At 37.2% G+C, this 20,052-nt stretch overlaps 1 protein-coding gene across 1 annotated transcript in view; it reads left to right on the forward strand.

The window, feature by feature from the left end:
• NECTIN3 (nectin cell adhesion molecule 3) overlaps window positions 1–12,344 on the forward strand; it is a 166,543-nt gene extending 154,199 nt beyond the window's left edge. Inside the window, exons 8-9 of the mRNA XM_037835203.1 lie at window positions 10,199–10,261; window positions 11,040–12,344. Coding sequence (XP_037691131.1) covers window positions 10,199–10,261; window positions 11,040–11,219 — 243 coding nt within the window. The 3' untranslated portion in view covers window positions 11,220–12,344. The remainder of the gene's footprint in view (window positions 1–10,198; window positions 10,262–11,039) is intronic.
• Window positions 12,345–20,052: the final 7,708 nt, after the last annotated feature.

The raw sequence follows: 20,052 nt of genomic DNA on the forward strand, positions 1-20,052 counted from the left end.
AGTAAAATGCGAGCAGAGAGAGATAAACTTAGAACTGAACTCTTGGGTTCCAAGAAATCAGAAACTGATAGCTTGGAAAATTACAGGCTTCCAGGGGGTGGAATCCCAGAAGCTACAGCCCAACCTGAGGACAAGCCAAGATTGGATAAGGAGTTAAGCAGAAAGGATTTGTGGAAACTCCTATTGTCTGATGGCTTTGACCCCTGCATGCTTCATGCAAAGCCAACAGAATTTTTGCGAGATCTTTATAGACGGAGCCATTGCCGGTCTGCACTGGAGGAGACAGACAAGGAAAAAATTAAAGGAAAAATCTCTTTAAAGACAGAGCCATGGAGGTTGAGGTCTGGAGTCAAGAGGTTTAGGGCTGGGAGAGCGGAGCAGCCCACATGCATGGAAAGGGTGAGTTTGCCCTGGAGGTCGAGGGCGGGCTTTCCGCCTCGATGCTCTGGAAGAGTTTTGGCACCTCAGGTCCCAAAGAGGGTGGAGCACATTTCCAGGGAATTGGGGAGAGCCTGGCTGCCACCACATTGTTCTGAAGGGGTTGAGCATGTGACCCGGAGATGGAAGGGAATCCGGGAGCTGCCCCGATGTTTGAGGAGGGTGGGGCCGAGAAGGTGGTCTCCCTAATGTGTGGAAATGTTGGAGCACTCACCTAAGTGTTTGGAGAGGAACGGGCTGCAGAAAAGGCCCTTGGGAAGGGTTAGGCTCCCACTCTCTCAAGCCCCAAGGATGCAACATTGTTCTGTAAATGACTCTCGGACTTTGAAATCTAATGGACTTTGTCCTGTGGGTTTTAGGAACTGTTTTGGTCCTGTTAACCCTGTTTTCCTTACTCTTTCTCCTTATGGCAATGGAAATGTTTATCCTATGAATGTCCCTCCTTTGTATATTGGAAGCATATAACTTGTTCTAAGTCCACAGATCCAAGCTAAAGGAAAAGTATGCCTTAGGACTGACCACGCCTATATTTGATTTTGATGGGATTTTGTACTTAACTTTTGTTACTGAAATGATTTGAGTTTTTGTGGTATTGTGATGGAATGAATGTATTTTGTATTTGGAAAGATAATGTCATTTTGGGTTCCAGGGGGTGGAATGTGCCGGTTTGAGTGTATTGTGTCCCCCAAATGCCATTATATTTGTAGTCTTGTGTGGGGCAGAAGTTTTGGTGCTGGTTGGATTTGCTTGGAGTGTGCCCCACCCAGCTGTCGGTGATAATTTTGATGAGATGTTCCCATGGAGGCGTGGCCCCACCCATTCGGGGTGGGCCTTGGTCGGTGGAGCTATATAAATGAGCTGACTCAAAGAGAGGAAAGAGAGTGCAGCTGGGAGTGATGTTTTGAAGAGAAGCAAGCTTGCTAGAAAGGAACGTCCTGGGAGAAAGCCGTTTTGAGGCCGGAGCTTTGGAGCAGATGCCAGCTGCCTTCCTAGCTAACAGAGGTTTTCCGGAGGCCATTGGCCATCCTCCGGTGAGGGTACCCGATTGCTGATGTGTTGCCTTGGATGCTTTGTGGCCTTAAGACTGTAATTGTAAATAAACCCCCGTTTTATAAAAGCCTATCCATCTCTGGTGTTTTGCATTCTGCAGCATTAGCAAACTAGGACATTTTAAGAATACAGTTTGATGAGCTTTGCCAAATGTATACACTAATGTGACCACCACCCCAAGTCAAGAACATTTCCATCCCCTGAAGAATTTCCTCATATACGTTTGCAATAAATATTCCTCCTACCCCACCCTACGCCCCACATGCCTCCTGCTTGTGCTCTTTTGTGTCTGGTTTCTTTTGCTCAGCATATTTTTAAGACTCATCCATATTTTTGCATGTGTTTGTATTTTATTTCCTTTTATTGAAGCTCGTTTTGGATTGTTTCCAGTTTTGGAATTTTATGAATAAAAATCTTTAGTTTTCTTTTCTTATAATATCTTTGTCCAGTTTTAATATGGATGATGCTGTCTCTCAAATGTAATTGGAAAGTGTTCTCTCCTCCCCCATTTGCTGAAAAAGTTTAAGATTAGTATTATTCCTTCTTTAAATGTTTGGTAGAATTCACTAGTGATTCCATCTAGGCCTGTAGTTTTTTTTCAAAATTTAATTATGAATTCAATTTCTTTGATAAATATAGAGCTATTCAGATTTTATTTTCCATCTTGTGTCTGTTTTGGTCATTAATGTCTTTCAAAGGATTTGTCAGTTTCTTCTGTGTTGTTCAAGTTAATTGGTATCAAGGTGTTCATAACACATTCCTATAATTATTTCAATTCATAAAGAATCAAAATTTTTTTGATACTGGTTTGTGTTTTCTCTTTTTTCTTGCTGGGGTTTTACCGATTTTATTAATCTTTTCAAAGAACCAGGTATTGGTTTCATTAATTTTCTCTATTGTTTGTCCATTGTCTATTTTATTTATTTTCACTCATCTTTATTATTTCCTTCTTTCTACTTTCTTTCGATTTAATCTTTTCTTCTTTTTCTAGCTTTCTAAATGAGAAACTTAGATAATTAATTTCTTCTTTTTGAATGCAAATATTTAAAGTTAGAAATTTTCCTCTGAGTGCTTCTTTATTTGAAATCCCACAAAGTAAATGGTATGTTATGATTTCATTAATGTTCAGTTAGAATAGAAATATTTTCTATTTCCTCTTTTTATTTATTCTTTGCCCAATGGTTATTTAGAGGTGTGGTGTTTAATTCCCAAATATTTGGGGATTTTCCAAATAGGTTTTTATTAATGATTTCTCATTTATTTCTGTTATGGTCAGAAAATATATTCTGTATAATCTCAGGCTTGTTTTGTTGCCCAGCGTTTATTCTATCTTAGTGAATGTTCTATGTACACTGAAACATATGTATATTCTGCTGCTGTTGGGTTTAGTACTCTATAAATGTTAATCATGTCAAGTTGGATGTTAGTGTTGTTCATGTCTTCTATGTTCATACTGATTTTCTGTTTACATTTCTGTCAGTTACTGAGAGAGCAGTGTTATTTCCAACTACATTTATGAATATATTTATTCTCTCAGTTATGTTATTAATGTATTTTGTACCTCTCTTACTGGGTGCATAAACATTTAGGATTGCCATGTTATGTCTTCTTGATAAATGGATGCTTTAATCAATTGTGAAATTTCCCTGTTTAGCTTATGATAATTTTCCTTGCTCTGATGTTACTGTGTGGTATTAATATAGCCACGCCAGTTTTAAGTTTTTTATGATTAGTGTTTCCATGGTATACATTTTCCATCCTTTTCCTTTTAACCTATTTATATCTTTATATTTAAAATGCATTTCATTGTAGATAGCATTTACTTGGTAGTGCCCTTATTCAGTCTAAAAACACTTGCCTTTTTTAATGCAATTTTATTGAAATATATTCACATATCATACAATCATCCAAAGTGTACAATCATATAGTTCACAGTATCATCATATAGTTGTGCATTCATCACCACAGTTTTTGAAACTTTCTATTACTTCAAAGAATAAAAGTAAAAATAAGAATAAAAATAAAAGTAAAAAAGAACATCCAAAACATCCCATACCCCTCCTCCCCCAATATTATTAATTTACTTTTTTTCCCCATTTTTCTACTCATCTGTCCATATACTGGATAAAGGGAGTGTGAACCATAAGGTTTCACAATCATGTGGTCACACCGTGTAAGCTATATAGTTGTACACTTATCTTCCAAGAATCAAGGATTCTGGATTGCAGTTCAGCAGCTTCAGAGATTTCCTTCTAGCTATTAACTAAAAACTAAAAAGGGGTATCCATATAATGCATAAGAATAACCTCCAGAATGACCTCTTGACTCCATTTGAAATCTCTCAGCCACTGAAACTTTGTTTTCTCAATCCTGCAGTGCTGGGTCCAGGCTCATCCCTAGGAGTCATGTCCCACGCTGCCAGGGAGACCTACACCCCTGGGAGTCATGTCCTACGGAGGAGGGAAGGCAGCAAGTCCATCTGCCAAGTTAGCTTAGAGAGAGACGCCACATCTGAGCAACAAAAGATATTCTCTTGGGGTAATTCTCAGGCACAATTTTAAGTAGGCTTAGCCTCTCTTTTGCAGTAACAAGCTTCATAAGGGCAAGCCCCAAGATTGAGGGCTCGGTCTACCAAACTTGTAGTCCCCAGTACTTGCGAGAATATCAGAAATTCCCAGGTGGGAAAGTTTAATATTTCCACATTTTTCACCAGTCCTCAAGGGGGCTTTGCAAATACTTTTTGTTCTCTGCCCATATTACTCTGGGATGTATGGGGCTTCACAATAACCTGTACAAACCAACCAGATTTCACTCCCTGTTCAAGGTTCCATGTAATTATGGTATTTGCGTAAACTAACCATATAAGTTTAATTACACAGTGTGTTACAAAAAATAAAGATTTTTGCACCACATAAACATCTCTTCCTTTGGTCTCACACAGAAGCCGAAGTTTTAAAACACAATCAGTATCATCTTCTACCCTTTAGTCTGATCTACCCCAGTCTTAACCAAGTCCATTTCGTTCGTATCTCCAATCAAAGTCTGATCTCCTTTTCAGCCTCTTTACCAGTTGCTTCATGGGGCAATGCCGACACTCACAGCTGCGGAACTCAGGCTGTGAGTCCCAGGTGCCACACAGACACCCAAAGCTCCAGGGACCAACCAGGTCACACACAAACAGCTCAGCATCTCAAAATTTAGAAGTAACCATTACAACTCATGAACAGATGTGACAGCTTTAAGAGCTTATAATCTAGGAACCTTTACAGTAAGCTTTCTCCTGATAACTCATCCTCCCTGATTCAATTCTCAGAGTTTACACATTATTGTTAGTCCATATTAGTGAGGCATTACAATATTTGTCTTTTTGTTTCTGGCTTATTTCGCTCAACATACTGTTCTCAGGGTCCATTCACCTAGTTGCATGCTTCAGAAGAAAACCCTTGCCTTTTAATTGGCTTAGTCCATTTTTATTTAATATATTTATTGATATGGTTAGATTTAAGTCCACCATTTTGTTATCTGTTTTCTCCTTGTCCCATCAATTCCTTTTGCCCTCTTTTCTTGCCTTCTTTTAAATTAGCAGTTTTTTTATTATTATTATCTTATTTTATCTCTATTAAATTTTACCCAGACCTCTTTGTTTCACTTTTTCAGTGGTTTCTTTAAGGTTCAGTATATACCTCCTCCAATGCCAGCAGAAAAATCAGAGCTATTAGAGGACCCTTTGGTTTTCTTTTGCTGTAGTTGTTTTTCCATTTTCTGTGGTCCTGCTTTGCACAGCTGCGCAGTGTCCGAAACTATTGTTTCATACATTTTGTCCAGTTTTATAGCAGTTTATGGAAGATGGTCTAGGCTGTTATTAGTTATGCATCATACATCTTTACGTCTGTTTCCAGAACAGAAGTTAACTTAGAAGTATAAGGAAGAGGCATTAGTAGGGTTACTGGGTTGAAAGAATGAAATCATTTAAAACACCTTCTGAAACCATATGTCAGAAGACAGAGAGAATGCCAACAGATGCAGAACATCTTATAGTGAGTCGACCAGGGGAAAAAGAACGCAAGTTGTGGAACAAGCATTCAGCTTAGGGAAAATGGCTTGGTATTCTGAGACTCTGATAGAGAAAAATAATCATTATTTCCCTGGTCACCAGTGGAACTGAGAGAATAACAAAAGCAAATAGGAGTGAATTAAAAAGTAAAGAATAATAGAAACGTTGAATTATCAAGGATCGAGGGTTTCTTGAGAGGCATAAGAGGGCAATATTTAGTTATTTCTTCCATTTTTCTAAGCAGTCAGCCAAATTTAGTCAGAATCAAAGTAATTAAGTAATATATTCATTATTCATGCATTTTCCGTATAATCTGTACTCTGAGAGTCTCTTGGCCAAAAAACACAGTGAGTGCCACTTTACAATATTCATGTGCTGTGCCATAAGTGGCAGTGGAAAGTTACCCAAGGATATGACACGGAAACTTAGCAAACTCTTGAATTGGGGAGATAACAGTAGAGGACAGACCAATTACACACTTGGTGCAAGATTGTAGAATGCTTAGTATATCTTAACTTACAACCTTAGGAACTAAGGGAAGATAGATGGTCCTTCAACAGGAAGGTAATGAGTTTTAGGTATCTTGTTAAGTTGAGGTTTGAGAATAAGGACCTTTTAGAATTTGGGGAGTTGAAGTTTCAATGGCTATTATCTTTTCATTTCTCTTTTAAGATGGGAGAATCTTGAATGTGTTTATATGCCAGTAGGAAGGATCAGTGGCAAAAAAAAGTAAGAGAGCAAGATAGCTGAAAGTTAAGAAATTGATATGGAAGTTCTTCTAGGGTTGGGAATAGTTTTCTAAAACAGAGAGAGAAGCCATAATATGGCTAGATGGGGTATGAGATCATCTGTGTGAACATCTAGGCCCTTTAAGACTATGAGTGGGGTGAAGACAGTGATCTAGGTGCTCGAGTCCTTAGTGGGGAGACTATGTCTAGTACTAACATGGTACTTGAAAGGAGTCCTGCTTTCTCCAGGCTTAAGAAAATTCTGGAAGAGGCAGATGCCAGTTGGGGCTAGGAATTGGAGGGGATATAGTTAGGAAAAATTTTAAGAAGGTAGGAGAATATGTTTAAAAGAAACAATGTTTCAAGTTTATAGATAACAATGATGTTGGTGCAAAGGGGAAGGATGGGTCAGATGAAGGAAGTAAAGATCATTTGGGAGATGAAATTATGAAAGAAAATGGAGGACCAAAGGGATACAAATTTGGCAGTGGGTACAAAGTTTCCAAATAGAATTCTAGGTGAAGTTTTTTCACACCAGAGCCAACAGAATAAACAGGGTTATTGTAGTCCTCACAACAGTAGCAGCTTGACATCTGAGTTCTGTCATCACAGAGAATAAACTTTAACAACTCTGAAAGCTCTGCTTATGGGATTTTAAAATAGTATCTCTGTGGAAGCATGTTAAAATATAATACCTAGTAAAGAGGGGAGGTTTTGATTTGTTTGTTGGGTCAGAGAAAGTATAACATTTATTAAGATAACAACCTGAAAAACTAGTGTTGTTAGCACCTGGAAAGCCAAGAATAAAAGTCTACATGACTTTAGTAAATTTAGGACAGTGAGTATGGGTTCTAGCTCAATATTAATTGCTGTAAGATAATACATTTAATTAGGGAACTGAAAATTATATATTAATTAGATTAATAGTAGCCCAAGGCTTTCTAAAAAAAGATACAAGAAACATAGAATAATATATATTTATATCCATCAAAGTATTATTGATTTAGTCGTTACATATATTTTAAGTATCAAACACATGTAAGGTACTAGGCAAGACACTTCTCTACATACTATGGCTATTAACTTATTTTTAAAGTCAATATATGCAGCATTTCAGGTAGTTTGTGGGTTGGCCGAAAGAGAACATATGCATATACCACTACATTAGATTTAAGTTCCTTACTTTTTGAGAGAAGGATACAAAATCTTGTCACAAGCTGAATAGGCACACAATGCAAAGCAGGTGCAGCATGCTTTTCTGTAGGCCCCTGTCCTGAATGCAGGGCTGTTGCTAAGGTGTGTGGTGCTCCTGTCTATATAAATAATTGATTAAATATTGTATTACAAAATTCATGGGATCATGTGAGGTTTTGTGGTTTATTGATGAAGATTTAGAATATTGGATAGAGAAGAACTTGCACTTTTTTTTTTATTGTCCAGTCAGTGTACGTGAAGGTTATTGGTGATGTCCATGCACCATTTCTTCCTGTTGAGGTCTAGAAACTCTTCTTGTCTTTTATTATCAGATGGACTATTTTGATTAATCTCCTACCGTGAGAAAAAGGTGGCAATGCTTTTATTACTCATAAAGCCATGGCTCTTTGAAATCTCTTTGTATTGAAACAAAATGGACAGATTTCCTTGCCTCTTCAGTTCTGTAATGCTGTTTACTTAATACTGGAACACCATTACTCATGATGCTGCATCATCCATTATGCCATCTATGAATACTGGCTTTCAGGGACTCAGAGATTGTTACTGTTTCATTTATAACCAAATGCAAGTCTTACCTACAATGTTAAGGAAAATGTGAATGATAATTTACTTCCTAGTTATGTTAAATTTACATTTGGGATCTTATAGCATAAACGTAGAGCAGCATATATTCCAACCAATCCTTCTCTTGGGCTCTTTAAGCTAACCATTGCATTCCTAGAATGTGATCTCTTTCAAGGTTAATCACACCCCTGCTTTCCACATTCTGCCAGTAGTGGGGAGAGTAGGCAATAGGCCATATTCTTGGGCACATTTTATTATCAGAGGTTGTCATTTTCAAGTTTTATTTTCCAATTTCTTTTCACACATCCACATGATCAAAAAAAGTTGTATCAGACATAGGTCCAAAAAAAGCACTGTTAAGCGAGGAATAGAATGACCATCAGAAATCTTTGCTTGCCCACCATTTGGTAGATACTATATATTTCTCCTTGGAAGAACAATCCTGAGTATTTGGATTTGGGGTGGGTGAGAGGTTCATCCCTGCCAAGTTGCAGCTCTAGCCACCTGTCAATGTGTCAACATGCTGGTGGGGCATGCACTCCTGACTCCACCTTCACCATGCTGGACTGTAGGCCCCCACCAGGGCAGGAGGCAGCTGCTGTCATTCTGCAGGAGTAGGAGGGGGCAACAGGGAGTCGGGGAGTAGGCGGCCAAAAACGAATGTCAGGGAGGCAGTGGGAGGCAGCTGTGCATCAGCTTAGAACCCAGGTTCCCAAACCGTGTTCTGTTGTCCCATCAGACTATTTACAAAACACAAGTTCAAAGATAAAATTATTTAAAGATTTAAGATGGCAACTGCAAAGCATTAAACCCCAAGGTTGGGCCTTTCTGAGCACAAGTCCCTGTAGGATAATGAACACATCCATTAATTGGCCCCACCTTGAGCTTTTACCAAGGTGCCCTGTTAATATCATCTGGTCATGTGGAAATCACCCTAGGATCATGCTGCATAGGATAGAGGGAGTGAATTTATCACAGGTAATTTAAAACATAGTTAACCCTGACCTGACATGGGATATCTAGAATTGATGGTAGTTTAGATTCCAGGAAATTCACTAATTAACTATTGGCTTCTCACTATTGCAGAACCCCAGGCTAGGGTTTGGGGGCAGAGGATATTGGCCAAGAGAGACTCACTGTTTATTGAAGTTGAAAGATACAGATACTAGGGACAATGAAAATGACAGATCGTGATGTGTGCTATAATAAAAGTATAAAAAAGAAGCAATAGGAAAACTGTAAGTAAAGAGATTAACTTTGACCAGGGGATATAGAAAGGCCTTGTGGAAAAAAGGATTTTAGTCAGGCAATGATAGATGGTAGTATTTCAGTTGCCAAAAATTAAGAGACATGACTGGGACATTCAGTCATTCTTTTATTATATTTATCAAACATCTATTTTCCAGGCATCAAGTTAGAAGCAAGGAATATGAGAATACAAGATTTGAAATTAGACAAAGCCATGTTTGAATCACAGTCTACCCCTTACCAGCTGTATGGTCTAAAACACCTTACTTAACAAGTCTGGATCTCAGTTTTATTAAGGATTAAATGAGATAATGTTTGTAATATATTCTAACCAACATTCTCAAATCTAGTAAATGACTAATTGCAATACATAAATGTGATGAAAGCACAGAAAAGAAAGTGACTATCCCTGCCTGAGGATGTTGGGCAAAGTGTTATTTAAGTGGTGATATTTGAGCTGTGGTCTGAAGAGTAGGTATGTGTTGTAAACTGAGAATTCCTTTTGGGTTAAGGTGTGAAAATGGAGAATCCCTTCTTTAATGAAGGGGGATGGGGAAGTAGCAGGCAAGAGGAGGAGGATGACCATGTATGCATACATAGATAAAGATGAAAAATAGCATTTCATTGTCCCCACCACAAAACCTATTCAAAATTTCAGACTCTTCCACTGAGAAAACATAGAAGATCTGTGCTAAGCCCTCCCTCAAGAAAGATATAAACAAGTTTGCCTGTGATGTTCTGCAACAGATGTTCTGTATATTTTCTGGATCCTGGAGAGAGAGACAAACTCTCAAGAAATGTAGTTGCTTTTTCCCTTCTGTATGGGACACTTTTCCTAGTTTGTAGACATTTAACAAGACACAGTTGGTAAAATGCATGTCTCTATTTCTTCTTTCTCCAGACTGAACCCTTGCCTTTGCAGACTCAGTTCAAAAAGAGAGAAGTTGGCACTCTTCAGCTGTCTGTAAGTAGCATGGTCATACTGTGCAGGGTCAGCCCAGGCAGAGCTTGCAGCTAGCTTGTGTATTTGATTATTTGATTTCCATAAAAATTCATTTTACTGATCACTCTCCTATTTAGTGTCTGTAGCATGATTTGGTAAAGTTCTTAGGCTTGCTTGTCCTGCTTAGAAAGTAATCAAATTTTATGAAACCAATAACCAGGCAGAGGGATCTGTACCAGAGATACAGATCATCGTGGGGTACACACAAGATCAAACAAAGCAAGGAAGAAAAATCAAGACAAGAGGATATTTTTGGCAGTGTTTCTTATTCTTATTTTTGTTGGATATATGGTCAAATACCAGTCCATGTCACTGTGTCCTTTCTCTGATTTCCTAGAGCTGAATCCTGAGGTTTCTTTTTTGCTTTGTGTTGTTTGATTGAATTCTCTATGTATCTCATGTACTCATTGCAAGTGTAGGACTTCCTGGGAGACTCCTGAAGTTCATAAAATTGTTCTCCAGTTTTTCTTAACTAATACCAACGCCAAATTTTGAAACCCGAAACTGAACACAGTCCCCATCAGTTACAATTTTGTATTTAGGGGCTACTGCCCCTGTTATTTGGGTATTATAAGCAACAAATAACTAGAAAAATGAAAAATTGTTGACCTTTACCTTGCCATTCAATAGCTTGGGGGATAATGAACAAAGGACAAAGACTGCAGTGTTTTCTGTTTATATGAAAGTGCTAAAATACAAACAGCTGCTTTGCTAATGTAAGCAATGTTTGAATTTTTAGAATGGACTAAATAGCAGGAGATTTGACTATGAAGATGAGAATCCAGTGGGGGTAGATGAGATTCAGCAGATGTACCCCCTTTACAATCAGATGCACTACCAAGACTGGAGCTCTGGCAAACATCATCAAAATGATGACCGGGAGAGAGTCTACGTCAACCCGCAAGAACATTATGTGTGATTTTTCTCTTTTTTCAATGGGTGTTCTAACAAATGTCTATTCTTAGACTTGGGGAGAGAAACTGAGGCCAATTGTTATTATTTTATTCTCTCTCATATAAAACAATCCCAATCTGTGTGTATTAGAAGTCTTGATGAATAACTTGGAGCCAGTGGTGAACTTCTTTCCTTCATTAAGGGTTTCTCACCCACCAGCTGTGTTTGTGAACTTGACTATAGCTTTGTGTGTTTCCATGGTGGTGGTGTTTTAACTACTAACATTTGGTCTACAATGGCATGTTCATTTAAAAGTACAGCATCTGCCTATGATGACTGCAGTAATTCTCCAGAAAGAAAGGCCACAGCTGGTAGTATTAACCTCACTAGGTTAATAGGAAGACCAGCCTATTTATCTGTAATTCAGACAAGCAGAAAAATGAGTTCAGAATCCATTTCACTAATTATTTCTCAGGAATTTGGTTTTCCCTGACATACATAATACAATTACAATATCTGTGTATAAACAGAGGCCTGAAGAAGAGGCAGAATTTACTCTTTATCCATAAAAAAAAAAAAAAAAAAAAAAAAAAAAAAAGGCAGTTTAAACCATCAAATCTGTTGGTTGCTTTTAACCCTTGTGATATTATATGTTAACTTTTGGTGGTTTCTAAGTTCCCAAGGGATATACATTTCTTGCTATTATTTTCCTATTCTTGATCACCTGGGTACTGACAAAGGTTCTCTTGCTCTGACATTTTCTTGCAGTCCTGTTCTTTACTAGCCAGATTTTTTTTAACCACCTATTAAATTCTAAAAACCCTGTCCAAATGTTATAAAGCCTTTAGCATAGTTCCTCTTTTCTGTGGTATTGTACAGAAATTGTTTCCAACTAACTCCATCCACACAGGCTTTAGTTACTGTTCTGCATCCTTCAGATTACTTATTGTTCATGTTTTATCTACCTCAGTAAAGCCTGCTGAAGAACCACCATGAAATAACTCCTTTTAAAACCAGATGGGAAATTTGAAAACTTAAAAAGAAAAAAACAGCCATTTCAGTATGACATATGTCATAAACCCAGGTTGTTCTTTATCTCTCCTAACCTTCTTTACCTGGTCAATAAAAGTAAAGAGATGCTAAAAAGCAATATAGAGATTTGTCTACCAATATATCCTGTGATGCTTGGGTGCCTGCAAATATCTGTCTTGCGTTTTCTCCCTTCCCTTTGCTGACTTTTCCTCATTGAGATTGAAAGTAGTAATAATAACATTGAAGTGAGCAGAGGAGGCAGCATAGGTACACAAGCAAATGTCGGTCACCCTCCTCACATCTTAAGGAAAGCAGTGTTTTCAGCTGTGCTTTCTGAAAGTTTAAAGATTTGTCACAGATTAAACAAAAAATTCCAAATTTATCATATGTTAGGAAAGAGTGGCATAAGCACTAGTATAAAATAGTACACATTTCCAACCTAAGTTTCAGCTGACCATGAGAATATTAACAAAGATTCCTAATGAGATGCCAAAGATACTTTATGATTTGCTGGCTCCAGTTCTTGTTTGTGTCCTTGTTTCCTTTTTTCAGTTGCCAGGCTTTATCAGACAAACTATTCAGGTTGTTTTACGGTACTTGTATACTCTGCCCCCCTTACCTGGGTGACCAACAATTCTGGGAGGGAGAATGCTTAAATTCCAAGTGAATGCTTTAGCTAGGTAATTAGTCTTTTTAAAGTCTATAGTTATATGGGATCAAAGGGTAAATTCCAAAGATCCTCATTGCTGTTTTACCATGCTACCTCAGGGTTAGAGTTTTCTGCCCTTTGTAGCAAGCTGACACAGAAAGATGGTGATCTTTTTCACTTGAAGTCCCATCAGTGAGTTAGTGTAACTGAGGGTCTAGGAATCCTTGCAGTTTGCTTTAGTTTTCCAAAAGAAAGATAGCTTTGGTTGTAGCTATCTTTGGGAAGTGTTCTTATAAATACTGGAATAATACAGCAGAGATATAGTGGGATATCACCTTTAGAAAGCTTTAAAAATGTCTTACATTTGGGGATCATTTCCAGAGTCCTGCTGGAGAGGATTAGCTTCACAAAAGCATACCATGGACCCAAGGGGAAGTCTTCATTTGTTCCAGGGGAAGGGATTTGGAAGCACTGAGTCTCTGGCCTGTCTTCAGCATCTTCCCTACCATGAGGAACCTACTGTCTACCTTTTAACATCAGTTATTGAAATTTCAGGATGTAGACACCTCTCTCATGCTCAACTAGTTCAATAGGCTCTTCACCTCTCTGTCAGCTCTGATGTTTCTTTAACAAACTGTTAGCTTTTCTAGCCATTGGTCCCTTACCCAGTTCACACACTCTTTATAATAGCTTGTTCTGGTGCCCCCCATCTGATCCCTCTAAATACGGAGTAAGCTAGAAAGGAACTTTAGAAGGGTTTTATCAACCAGCCTCCTCAACCAAAAAAATGACATCCAAAATTAGCCTGTTGATTTTTAAATTTGGAACCTAGACTACTTGACAGTAGCCAGATAAATTTGGAAGTTAGATTCTTAAAGGTCATGAGTAAGACTTAAGGATATAATCCACAGCTGATATTAGAAACTCTTCCCATAACTGGTTTACTAAAACACACTGAAACAGAAATAAATCCCCAGAGTGCTTAGCTGCTTATGGTTTCAACTTTGCATTTCAAGGGGAATGTGCATGCTCATCTTAAACTCACAGTCTTTAGTGCCTATTTTGTAGGCAGCCCAAGCTCCAGAAGTGTGCAGTATTGCTGCAGTAGCAAGTCACCAGGTTCTTTGCACACCACATAAAATGAAGCATGGACACTACTTAGGATTGAATTGCCATATGGGATTGATAAGAATTTAGATTAATTCTTAAATGGCAGTAATTTGTCTTCTCTTCAATGAGAGTTTTCCTTACCTTGGCCATATAATTATCTGATGTGTTCTAAATTCAAAGAATCCCATGCTCTTTGGGGCATTTAATATAAAATTCTTCTATGGTAGACCCCCCTGTTCTATGCACATAGTAGATATATGTAGAAATGTGCTGTAAACTAAATGAATTGTTTCCCTCATTAATTTTCTATGACCTTGTACCCATAAGGACATTACAGTTTCTTCATTCTTCTTAGAGAATCATTTCTTAAGTCCTCTTACATAGTACTCTAAAATTCACTATTTTGTTTTTCATTGTGCAGTCTTTCCCGGCACTGTACTGGTCTCGGGGTGTTATTCTTTATATACAATAGAGTCGTTCCTTTGAGCCTCTTGTTCTCTGGGGTGTAGAAGATGGACTATTATACCAAGATTCAAAAGAATATATTCTACATTCAGCGCCACCACTTTCTAGCCATGAAAATTTAGGTAAGTAACTTAACCTGCCTGGGCATCGGTTGCCTCCATCCATAAAGCAGAGATTATAATAACTTCCCTGCTAGTCTTTCAAAATTTTGGTGAAAGTTAAACAAGATAATGATGGATGGGAAATTAAAAGTTCTCTTCAAACTGAAAATGCCTTTGATTCTATTATTATTGTGTATTGGACCTAAACGTCCAGTGCCCTTGGCAGCATTTAGAGTATCTTAAGTATTCCCAGGGAGAACCAAGTGGGAACATGAAAATTTCAGTTTTACTTTCTTTGAATATAGTCAAGTGTAGGTGGGAGACATTTCTTTTACTATAATAAACATTTGTTCTGTGGAAAGGTTGATTTCTGAACCTTAGCTTTTTAAACCTTATCTAGAATTGAAAATATACATTGCTATAACCAATGATTGCTTTTGTTTTACAAATTGCTACTAATAAAAGCTAGCATTAGTGAATGTGTACTATGGACTTAGGTGCCAGGGCAAGCACCTTTTATCAATTATGTCACTAAATAGGACCAACCTTCTGTTTTGTCCTTTTTCCAGGATCTCCTGTTGGAGCATATGTACAGGTCATGCTAGTCATCAGTCAGCTGTTACTTCTTTCAAATCTGCATTTGGGGAATGGTGTTAAGGAATATTGTTTTCTTAATTTTTCTTTAAAGCAGATGTATAAGAGAGAGTACATGGATGAAACCTGTAAAACATGTTTATGTAAATGGAGCAAGCATAAATGCTCATTTTTACTTAGTTTTTTAACTTCCCCAAATGCTCAGATTCTCATGCGCATTAGATTAACCATAGCTGCAAAACCAACCAACCAGATAATTAAAATCACTCCCTTTCAGGTGGTCCAGTTTTAGTAGGTGTAAACTTCTCTCCAACACCCATTGAACTTAAGTTTGATATATTCATTGCCCTGTTTAGTTTGCCTCACCTTTATTGTACTCCCAGGTGTGGTGGCCTTATTATAGTGGTTAGCTAGAGTTAGTGGACAGCAAAGGAAGAAGAATAGAAAGAGAATGAAGCAGAAATGACAGCGCCCCCAACTATGACTTAGCTCTGTGTTGCTCTTGTTCTACTGCTTGACTAACAAGGCCCTTCATCTTTGAGTTGTTCACAAACCTTATAGTAGGGCCAGGAACTTTCATCCCAGTTCTTCTGTTAAACTAGAAATTGCTATTTGCAAGTTGATTCAATTACAGACTATGACTGGATTAATCTTATTACACCTATAAAGGTATCTCTGTTTCCTCCTTTAAAGAAAACTGTTATAAGCTGACCTTGGCCAAACTGGTTACTTGCAATTATTAAGTTACTTTTGGTAGTCTTCAGTAGGGAGAGATGGGTGAAGGCTGTAGGTCTCCTTCAGCATCACCAAGAGGTGGAACCTTAGACTGAAATCCAGTCTTAGACCAATTTCTGTCTCATGTATGTTTATAAACAAGCAGGCACCAGGACAGTCATCCATCCTGTCCTGTAAACTTGAAAAAGTCCCATCTCTCTGTCCTTTTAGGCAGTCCAACAAAATCTTACATAAAAGGGTTATTGGAAGTGAATGCAACAATATTATAGCAGATTCAGTCAAGCAACCCAATTCTCTGTTTCACTTCTAGACACAGAATGGGTTAGGACTCTTAGGACTCTAAGACTTGCTAGATTCTTACACTCTGTTCATGAAGGGCTAGAGTGTCCTACAATATTTGGGCCAATCCGCAAATCATTAACATCTCTAATTGACTATTGAAAATTCACTTCTATTCACTTTTTAACAAAGTCTCTGAAGGAACTAAAGTTTTTCAAATACTAACAAACCCTGAAGAGTGCTTTCCTGATTAGAAGACTTCAAATGTTAACTAACCACTCCTAGGCTATACATTAAGACTGATTAACTGACATGACATAGGAGGCATGTCAGTTGAACCCAAGGAGATACTCTTGGATTTAAAATTATTAGATTATGATTCCTATCCCAATCTTTAATAAACAAGTCAGCATTCTGAGATATTTCAATGTATTAACATATTCAAATTTCTTTGAATATTTTAAAGAAATTATATCCAATGTAAATTTTTAAAACATTCTTAAAGTTATGACATCATCACACCAGGGTCGGGTAGATCTATTTCACTGCTGTAATGTCAAAAACCTGCTAAATAGAACCTCATGGGCATTTTTCCTAATTGAGAGCCTTTTCATTCTTAGGGACATGTGTGTGAGGGAGTGAGAAAGGGAGAGGGAGAGGTGGATGTCTACTTAAAATTTGCAGTTACAGATGGTTTGTAGTTCATATATACAAGAGAACCCCCACATCTGGAAACATCTCACTAATGCAGGCACATTTTATTATTTTTACTGTAACATACTCCTCAAAAAGGTTAGAGGTAGGACTAAAGAGGTCATGTTTAACTTGCCAGTGTACATACATAAAACATTGGGCTTATTTCTACTATATTTCCAATATTGGGTTAGTTTTTTTTATTTTTCTCTACTCAACTTTTAGTTTGATTGTGAAAGTTTGAAGCTGAAGACAAGAACAAAAGAAAAAGTGAACATTTCAGATGACACTAAATATCCTTTAACATATTATCAGTGGGGGCACAATGTAGAAGCTCCCTCTGAACTTGGGGAGAAGGGAAACCACCACCGACAAATGAAAGCACTCTCCATTCCTTTGGGTTATGAATCCATTCCATTGGTCCAGTCCTCCAGCATATTCCAGTCAGTTTGGGGGCTAAGGCCATGGTATGTATCAAATTATATCAAAAAGTGCTTATAGTCTGTATCTTTTACCTCTAGGTGTAAGGTTTAGGGTTAAATGCCTGAACTTCAGAGGAACAGATGTTATAAATACTGTTGCCAGGTATATTTATGAGAAACATCTCCATGAGCTGAAAATGGACAGGACCTTGTCCTCTGCTTCCATTGTAGAGCTGTGTTGTTTACAGTTGCCACCTACACACACTTTACATAGGAGGCATGTCAGTTGAACCCAAGGAGATACTCTTGGATTTAAAATTATTAGATTATGATTCCTATCCCAATCTTTAACAAACAAGTCAGCATTCTGAGATATTTCAATCTTTCACTGAATATAGAGGTAGAGAACCAAATAGTTGCTCTCTTGAGGTTTTTCCCACCAGTACCATTTAAAGTTCCTAGGATCAGATTCCCTAGGGCCAAGCGGGATCCTTGGTAGCATACAACCATAAACGGGTTATATCTATCATCATGGTATGGGATTTATCTGTGAAAGTCAATTAGAGGAGACCTTGAGGGAAAGCCTCCCTGGGAATCCAGAATATCAGATTTGCTACACTGGCTCAGAACTGTGACCTATCCTACTACAAATGTGTCTGACAGCTAGGAAGAGGTGTTTTAGGTTGTCTCTTCCAGAGGATAGGAATGTACTTCAAACATCCATAATTTCTCTTAATAACTCACATTGGCTCTATGAAGCCCATTATTGCACAGAATTTTCCAAGTGAATGGGCACCATTGTTTTGGTTTTCATACACTTTCTAATAATGACTAGTATTTTATATAGATAGGAGATATGTATCAACCTAGTACATCAATCAGGCTAAATAAATTCCTGTCTCACGATATAGGTTGGCTCACTGTCCATCATATTTTAACTGAAGACAGCAGTATTTGTTCTAAATGCATTATTTTACACTTGCCAACACTGTAGCTCATTTATGCTTCTTTCACATGGTCTTAAGAGAACTTATTGCGTATATTCCCTTCAACTGAGCATTTCACTACCAGATGACTGTGTCATCTTAAGTTTCATTATGTACTTGAAATTCCAAGGCCTTTGCAAAAAAAAAATGTTAAGTAGCTGGTGTTGCTATGGGATTCCTGGATTATTCTGTTTGTTCATCCAGAAAAATTCCTGTTTATCCTCTTCCCTCTGTTTCTATTTCTAAGCCAATGCTTTAAGACACAACATCTGTTCCAGCCTATTCACTCACTCTCCTTGTGGTCTTAACCTCTTAACTTCTTTACTTCTCAGTTTCACCCCTTTAAGTTAGTGCTGTCTACCTCTCAGGTGTTTTATGGGGGAAAAAAATAAGATGTCTAAGGACTGTCTTCAAGAGATTTTATAAAAGCCCCTTGGATTAGAAATGAGAAATTCTATAGCTATTATTCTTTTCTTATTCTTGTTTTGCTATTTTTTTTTCCTGAAAAGTGATCTCTTTTGAATAGAATGTTTACTTGGGTTTTAGCTTTCTCCCCATTAATCCTTTTCACACTGAAATTGTCCACTCTACCTTATCCATGCTCTGAACTTTTTACTTATGGAGCCAAATCTAATTCTCCCACAACAAATCCTATACACTTTTATTCCCATCATTAAAAATAATAATGTTGTTTGTCAAGAGGCATCTAGCTCTGCCCACAAGAAACCAGAAGGTAATGAGATCTTTCTCTGCTCTGGCAGATCTTGTCTTGTGCCTTTGTTCTCCCTATATAAATTGAGGTTAATTCTTCTGTTGTGAGGCCTAATAGGTGGTGAAAAGCATTTTGCAAATGCCCTGCACCATATAAATGCATAGTGAATAATCTGGAGAGTCTTCGAGTAGAAATGGTTCTTGTCTAGCTCAATTCAGAATACTAACCTACACAATGTTTAAAAGAAACACTTTACTAACCTGTTTTGTTTGTTTTTTTTTGATAGTAAAACTTAGTTTTAAGTTCATTTGAATTGTTTTTTTCTGATGTGTAGTATAAAAGATCAATAGTTTATGTTCTTGCTTGTCAGAAAACATCCCAGTTGTATTTTAAGTGTTAAAACTGAAAGGATTATATAACAACATAGTAAAGTAGAGTGGAGCGTTCTAGCCTGAATGTGGGAAAATACAGAAGAATGATGAAGATTAGCTTTGAATTTCAGATTTTATAATAAGTAGTAGATGCTTTGTGGTTATTTTTAGATATTCTTTATTTTTAAGGTACCATAAATTGTCTCTTATTTTTGCAGTTTTTGAAATATATAGTTCTTTACATGTTTTGAATAAAGTTTTTATCAACTAAGAATTTTCATTTATATTATTATCAACAAATCAAGTATAAAAAATATAAAGACTAAGGACCTTATTACATGACTGTAAAGATTCAAAATTTAAAGTAAATTTTTACAGCAATTACCAGTTTCTCTAGTTAAATTCTTTTTTTAAAAAGTACAGAAGTACTTTTGTCTCAAGCAATATTGGAAATGTTTTAGAAAAGGTGTCAAGTTACATATTATTGTAATTGTTTATGCAAATGAATTTTGTTTAAAAAAAAAGAAGCTAAATCCATTTCACTTAAAGCATTCTTAATCCTGATTAATTCTTAAGTGTTAAAATAGCCTTTCTTTTATGAAATTGTATTGGTGGTAGATGGTCATTTTGAAATGTCCTTCATTGAAAAAAAACAAGTTGCTACCTATGATGGACCCCTGAACTTTTAGGGCTGCTTTACTGATCTGTG

The sequence above is a fragment of the Choloepus didactylus genome, chromosome 1 (assembly GCF_015220235.1).
Source record: "Choloepus didactylus isolate mChoDid1 chromosome 1, mChoDid1.pri, whole genome shotgun sequence".
NCBI classification, from domain to species: Eukaryota; Metazoa; Chordata; class Mammalia; order Pilosa; family Megalonychidae; genus Choloepus; species Choloepus didactylus.